We start from the raw sequence: 7,932 nt of genomic DNA on the forward strand, positions 1-7,932 counted from the left end.
TAAAAAACGTTTTTCATGTTGAAAAATTAAGCGTTTAACTTTAATAAAATGCAGTAGCATAATTTGTTTATGAATTCTGCAATCTTCATCTTTAATTTAAGCATTTTATTTTTAATCTGGTCAAGTTTTTGCAAAGTTACGATTTTTTAAACAAAACACTACATTTCACTCGAGTTACTTTGTTTATATTAAAAAATTATTTAAACAAATTAATTTTTCCCAAAATGTTTCGATTGATCAATAAAATAAAAGGTATAAAGGATACTACATAAATATTTTTCGAATTTTTGTATAACTTTCACATAGAGAAAAATACAGTAGGACATAAACGACCCTGGTTTGCGGATAGGTGTCAAAAAAACGTTTGCAGGGTAAATTACATTATACTAAAACAAAAGTTAATATTGATAATTCTATTTTTCAATGTTTTAAAATCGATTTTGACAGTTTTTATTTTATGAAAATGGGTTATTTGTAGCGGAGTTATTTAGTAAATAAACAACAGCATGATTCCGAACATGTTAGCGCATGATAAATGATTAGAAAACAAAGTACAAACTAAAATCGAAACATGTGCATTGCCAGCAAGTGCTTCTACAGCATTCAGGTTTAAAATTGAAAGACAAAAAACTTATTCTTACGTTTGTAAGTCAATGCGTATATTAATAAAGTACGTTAATAGTCCACGAGAAAATAATACAAGACTGATAAACTGATTTTGATGACATGTCGAAAAAAATCGTTCGAGAATGATCTTTCAGATGTATAAAATTATGATTAAAATGTCAAAAATGATTAAAACGTTTGCGCGACTTTCTTTTCTCAAAGAAAAATATCACACATTTAAATCACATAAATTACAATTACGTATTAAAAAAACGCTGATTTGTTTTAATAGCCATTTCAACGTGTTAAACCGCTATAAAGTGTAATAAATAAAGTGCGCTTTAGCAACCGTAACCATGCTGCTAACTATCAATATAAAATATTTGTTTCTTTTAAAATTTATTTTGTTAGATATATTATTTGCAACAAAATCAACTTTTAATACTTATATGTACGCGAAAAGAAACTACCTGTCAAATTCTGGCAGAACCCTAAAAGCAATAAAGGGATGTGCTAATATAATCAATAAGATTCAATGTTCAAGTATTGCAATCAAATGTGTTCTATAAATGTGTCACTCGATCGCAAATATTAAATAAGAGTACGAGAGAAAATTCTCTGTTCGTTAAGCAATATTATTTATCAGCCAGAAAGAAGAAAATTCTAGTGTTTAAAAAAAATATTACTTCCAAAGTACTCGAAATCCGTGATGTTGTTTGACTGAAATTATATTGAGTATATTATATTATCGAGCAAATACATACTTTGCTGGAAGCTTGTATAGATATCCGTGACCCTCGTCGCTCCACAAAATGACTCTATCGGCAGCCAAGAAATCACCCGCCATCCAACGTTCGCCACGTGGTACTGTTATCGAGCAGAGAACCGAAAAATCACCGGCATCGAATATCTGTACAAAAAAATAATTTGATTAATAAATACATTGGAATATTAATATACTCTTCAAAGACTTAAGAAGGAAAAAGTCAATGTGAGTGTCGTAATATTTATCAATGTATAAATTCATACAATTTGAATTTTATCCAAATTAATTAATGTCAAAAAAAATTAAGAATATATGTATTTGTGATCAAGTGTTGAATTACCTGCCAATATTTAGAGCACACTATGAGTACCGTTCTTTGATTATAAGGACAGCAGGTCATCGCGAGCGCATTCAAGCAGCGTATCTGCTTACTCTCGTGTTCGTATAAAGGTTCGCTGTTCCGATTCTCATGTCCCAGGAGTGTCCATACTTTGACCGTGCCTGTCGTCGTTAAAGCCAGCACGACGTCGTCTTTAAACGAATGGAAGCGCCTGTTGCGCGTTAAGTAAATCTAGGAGAGCATTGTAGCACTTATAAGCGACAGAATATTTCGTTAGGGTCATTCGCAATAATTTGCCATTTGTTACGAAACATAAGAGGTTTATTTTTTAGCAATCTCGTTAATTCGATTACATTAAATACATTAATTAAATTGTGTAATTGAATCGAGTTGAAGCAGTTGCAGTAAGACAACTTTATAGATATTATTAATGTTTTTTAATAAGAATAAGTGTAATGTGACCCTTATTAAGCGTTATTAACTTTCATATGCATAAAGTGTAACATTACGTGCATATACCAAATGTTTCTTTGAAGAAAACGGCAATATGTGTTAAATGCAGCAGTCATTTTTTGTCTTCAGATACGCAGAATCTGAATATCTACGTATGTAGGGGAAACTGAGGCTGATTGTGACACGGGTAAAAAGTTACAAGCTTTGATTAGTGATAAAAAATAAGTGCTACATTAAGAGGGTACTGGATACCGACTATAGAGACCTGTAAATCGACGTTTTAATATTTCGTTTTGTGCCGTATTTACTGCATCAAATCCAAAATGCTTCTACAGAAATAAGTAAATGATGCTAAGAGTTTGCTGTTGTTCTTTGGAATGTCAAAATTCAGCATAAATTTTTTTTTATACAGTTTTCTTCTATAACCTCACCATATATTCATGTATATAAAATTATTTCTAAGCTTATATACATATTTACACTGAATTACAGCAATAAGTACGACAAAAAAGAATCCAATGAGATACTCAGATTATGATTGGAATGTGTAGATGACGAGAAAAAGCGATTCTCGTGATGACAGTATAAGTTATTACATACTATCTTTGTAAATGAAAAAAAGAGCATTATATACCCATTTTCAAGAGCACCATGTAGTTTTTTATATTTACTTGCTTCAGTAGAAGCATTTTTCATGTGATGCAGTACACAAAATTAGAAATTAGAGAAATTTACGTTTCTAAAACGTCGATTTACAGGTCTCTATAGTCGGTATCCAGTATCCTCTTAAAGCTAAAAAGAGACAAACGCGACAACTGTCACGCGTCACACGCGTCAGTAACATCATCGTTGTTGCAATTATTTTTCATCGCTAATTTAAGTTTGTAACTTTTTACCCGTGTCACAATCCCAGTCTCCCTTACATATGCTCTATTTATTTGATTTAAATGAAGTCCGAGGATTGGAGTCTTTGATTAAAAGGCGACAATTAACACGCATTCTCTATTAATTCACGACAAAAAGATATTTGCAATCTTCGTCTTTTTTTCAATAACAAATTTTGTTCGTAATTAAGTTTGTACTTTATACATACGAAATACAATATTTGCCTTTTTTTTCTTTCGTGTATAAGTTTCGAAAATATGCGGTCAAACAATAAAATATAAATTATATATATATAAATAGCGTTAGCTTTATATTACCAATAAATTTATTTAGCGCTATAAAACTTAAAAACTTCTTTTAAACCAATACAATATTTAGCGTTGTAAAAAACATTAAAACCTTTCCCAAAGTTTCTTTTAAAATAAATTGCAAAATCACATAATATTAAACATAATGTAAACATTTTTTAAAATAAAACTTCATGTGTTGATAAAAAAAAAAGTACATAACCAACACTCTAAACATTGAGTTTTAATCTCAATAATAAAAAAAAAACACAAAATTAAACGAGCAATAACATGTAGCATGCAATTTAATAGTAATTGCTATTTCTATTTATTAATTTAATAGTGTCGAAGTGCGTAAACAATATATTGTAATATATACTTACGAATTAGAGAAATATATATATATATTGTGTGTATTGTACATTAAGAGTGTGTGAAGAGTTGGAAATAGAATATGTATAAATATGAAAATTTATTTATATATATGTAAACACAGGATAGATATGTATACAGGATAGATGAGTAATGCATGAAGAGAAAGAAGAAAAAAAGAAAATTGAAGTAAGATATTAGCGATAATTATGTTTACGAAATAAAGTGCAAAAGAAGATAGTTAGATCAGAATTAACAAAGAGGATTAACTGAAAGAAGAAAGTGCCTCGACTGCCAGCGCACTGGCTCCACTTTTCATTAAAAAAACATGCTGCAACAACGTAACTGTTATTAAATAGTCAGTCGAAAAAAGATGTATTAGATATACGTATATTATATATGTGTATATGTATACTTATAATTATATAAATATTATAATTATATAATATTATAAATATATATATTTATTATTATAATTATGTACATATAATTATATAATAATTATTATATTATAATATATAATTATAATATTGTAATATATAATTATACAGGGTATCCGACAATTAGTATAAAATCTTTCATAGGCAGAAGGAATAAAACTGATTCGAAAAGTTCTGAATCATTTTTTTCTATTACATATAATAAAAGAGTAATTATTGAATAAATCAAACCAATCTTTAACGCCGATCTTTAGCCGAACGCACATCAGTGAACCACGCGCCTAATGTGCGTGAGCGCTCCGCGGCTCACTGACACTGACGTGCGCCCAGCTAAAGGTCGGTGCTGATTGGCTTGATTATTCAATAATTACTTCTTTATGTAATAGAAAAAAATGGTTCAGGACTCAGTTTTATTCCTTCTACTTGCCTATGAGAGATTTTACACTAATTGTCGGACACCTTGTATATATATATATAATTGCTATCAAATTAAATAAGTATATCCGAAAAATTATTGTATTCGCGTAAAAGATATATGCACAAAATAATTGTCAAAAAGATCCCCGTTTTCACCCAAAGCCTGAAGCTTCTTTAGGTTAATTGCCAAAAAAGTGACAAACTAGCAGATTATAAAATTTAAACGAAAAACGCCAAATGCTTTAGATATCGTTAGTTATCTTCGAGTTATACTATAATACAATCGTCAATCATTTGTTAAACATTATTGTCCAATTTGATTTCATTCTACTTATGAACAAAAGTCTTTATCGTTAATAATATCCGCAAGTTTTTTACTTAAAAACCGGAATGTATAAATATATAGAAGAATGAAATACCAAGAGATACTGTTCACTTTCATGCAAAACTTTATTGCGCACAGATTATCACGTGTGAGAATTATATATATTGCAAACAAAACAATTTCAGATATCACATAAAATAATACATATAAAAGATTTTTATCAAATTTTATTTAAATTTTAGAGCAAAGGAAGAAATTTTTTCTACATTTTTTATTTTACAGTATCTATTGGCAGTGAAGTCGATAGAAGGTAGCGGATTATGATATAAAGCGTAGGTGTGATGGAGTGTAACTAACTTGTATGCACGTAGAACCGACCTTTCCGTTTGGCCGGCCGCAAAACGTGCAAAGCGCTAATCCAATCCGGATTTACACGAGAGCTCAAGGTGAACAGCACTTCCAGACTAAAGGGATCCATTACCAGAACCTCAGGATAATATCTGTAAAGTAAAAAAAAAACATTAATTCACGAAATAATATTTCTGTGTAATCTAAGTAAATATACAGCGATTCCTACCCGGAGCAAAACAATTTAACATCTTCTCCGCTCGCGGAAACATAAGGTAACATCTGTGTGTGGATGTTGTTGAGTTTCACAGCTTCGCGACACTTGCCATCGACCAGATCCCAAGTGCACATCTCACCACTCTCGCTGCTGCTGACAATGAAATTTTGTTCCATTACAACGCTAGCTCGGCTGAGACACATTATTGGAGCTGTGTGTCCAACAAGCAGACATCTTGGAGTCATCTACAGTAAAAAATGAAAGTATGATTTATATCAACAATAACAGTAGTCTACAAATTTGCTCTTTAGAAAAATGTTTAATTGTTATTTTTGAATCTTTATTGCATAGTTTTTTATATTTAGTACTTTACATACCTTCAATGTTTCTGGATCCACTTGCCACAGACATATTTGCCCGTCGTAACATCCTGTGACCAATGTCTTTTGATCTCGAGATAAATAGACACAAGAAATACAATGAGTTGGTGCTATCCGTCCCCATAACACTATAGGTACTACCAAACTGGTACCCGCAGTCATCTTAGCAAACAATCTGAGAAAACTATTAAAACAATAAAGTATTACATCTACACAATATTATTGTTGATCTCTGGATCTAATGTTAATACTTCTTGCAGTAATTAAATCTGTCAATAGAGATGACTGAAAAAGACTAATGTGAGTTAAAATATATATTTCATAGATTAGTTGTTTCTAATAATTAATGATTTAAATGGTCTCTAAATCATTTAATGATCTCCTCTATTGCTCATTTAAAGGTCTTTTCTTCAATCATTCTCTCAACAGATTTTTATCACATTTTATTATAAAAGATTTAAAAACTCTTCAAACTTATAATTTAAAGTGTGAATCTTTATGTATACCATAAAACTAAATATTGAGGAGGAAATGAGTGTTATTTTAAAATATATTATAGATAATATTTTCGATAGTTACATTTAAATTACATCATTAAAGAATATAATATGTACTTATACATATCTGATATTATTACTCTTATTATTAACCTATTATTAGCCTTATAGGCTGCAGACATGATGCCATATGGGGTCGCTAATATTACACCATATTTTGGAGAAGAATTCTTTTTATCTGACTTAATTTGTGAGAAAAAATCTAAATATGTTGTTGAATAGTGTAGTTGAGCTTTCAAATTCGCCGAAATTTACAGTGTAATCTGCAGTACAAAATGTATTTATACGTGATTAGCTTGGTAATGCTACTGTATTAAAAGATTTTTACAATTCGAATTCAAAAACGTAGGGTGCGGTCAAAGCCTCATTGCAAATGTTTCGAAGCATCATTCTATCTTTATTTCTCGTTAAATATAAAATAAAGATGGAATGATGCTTCAAAACATTTGCAGTAAGACTTTGACCACACACTTACATCCGTAATTAGCGATATATAAAAAACCACTAGAAAATATCATTTTTCAAAATTTTATAATTTTCACTTCTGTTTTCCACTGGCCTGGCTCCAATCGGGGATAAGTAAAACCTGAAGCACTCCACGCAATATAATGAACTGAATACACAAATACTCCGGAAAAAATGTTTTTAGTGAAAAAATACAGGCGGTCTTTAAACTTTCAGGTTAATAATATTATTAATATCAAATAAAAAAATGGTAAATAAATGACATATACATAGAATGTGACATTTATTAAAAATAGTATAATTACCTATTAATTACATATAAATTAAATGATAAACCAAATTAACAAAAAATGGATCATTATCAGTCAATAATATTTAAACACTCATTAAACTCCAGCACTTATTAAGGATAACAAAGTAATTTGACTGAGAACAATTAAAAGCGTCTGCTGTTGTGTTGGCAAGATGTCACAAGCAATCGAGACTACTGATGTTGTCAGGAAAAACAACTTAGAACGTTTACGACAAATGTAGGTAGAAACGTAGAAGACAATTACCACAAGTCAATCAGTATCGATGACACGTGCGCACAGCGTCGTAATTGGCAATATTTATCAAAAATTGCTCACGTCTTATTGCACTCTCACCGCCGCCATCTTGCTGTCGACGACAATGTCAAACAGTACGATTAAGAACGATCAGCTGTTATGATTTGGTTGGTGCTCTTTTGTCACAATATTGATAGTCACAGGTCTAGTTTCCACCGAAACCCTCAATTTGATTTCACTCCAGTACGGATTAAATTTAGTGTTCCGTTTCCATTGGAAGTAGAGTACTTATAGGCTGTGTTCAGTTAAGCAAGATGGAACGAACTAATGCAGGAAATGCAGGAAATACAGGAATTGGAACTAATGAAACTAATGAAACTAATAAAAAAAGTGAAAATAGTGAAAAAAAAGAAGGTTGGCTCCCCTGATCTGTTGCGGAACATGTGTAGTGACAAAATTGGAACCGAAACAATTCTTTAAGTTTCCATTCCGAAGAAAGTGAAAAAGGAAACGAGAGAAGGCGGCG

At 30.6% G+C, this 7,932-nt stretch overlaps 1 protein-coding gene across 12 annotated transcripts in view; it reads right to left on the reverse strand.

Annotated features, from left to right (window-relative positions):
• The window catches only part of LOC109861965 (WD repeat-containing protein 7), a 29,608-nt gene extending 21,935 nt beyond the window's left edge, over window positions 1-7,673 (reverse strand). For 3 of the 12 annotated variants that reach the window (XM_020441830.1, XM_020441833.1, XM_020441834.1), the window contains exons 1-7: window positions 7,416-7,672; window positions 5,834-6,020; window positions 5,469-5,701; window positions 5,249-5,391; window positions 1,713-1,903; window positions 1,371-1,516; window positions 1,077-1,097 (exon numbers count right to left, since the gene is read on the reverse strand). In XM_020441830.1, the coding sequence (XP_020297419.1) occupies window positions 1,077-1,097; window positions 1,371-1,516; window positions 1,713-1,903; window positions 5,249-5,391; window positions 5,469-5,701; window positions 5,834-5,998 (899 nt within the window). In that variant the 5' untranslated portion in view covers window positions 5,999-6,020; window positions 7,416-7,672. Of the gene's footprint in view, window positions 1-1,076; window positions 1,098-1,370; window positions 1,517-1,712; window positions 1,944-5,248; window positions 5,392-5,468; window positions 5,702-5,833; window positions 6,021-7,415 lie in introns of those variants that run through there. The other 9 variants (XM_020441827.1, XM_020441824.1, XM_020441831.1 and 6 more) reach the window with 7 other exon arrangements.
• Window positions 7,674-7,932: the final 259 nt, after the last annotated feature.

Source organism: Pseudomyrmex gracilis, unplaced genomic scaffold (assembly GCF_002006095.1).
Source record: "Pseudomyrmex gracilis isolate BER0280 unplaced genomic scaffold, ASM200609v1 scaffold_1206, whole genome shotgun sequence".
Taxonomy (NCBI): Eukaryota; Metazoa; Arthropoda; class Insecta; order Hymenoptera; family Formicidae; genus Pseudomyrmex; species Pseudomyrmex gracilis.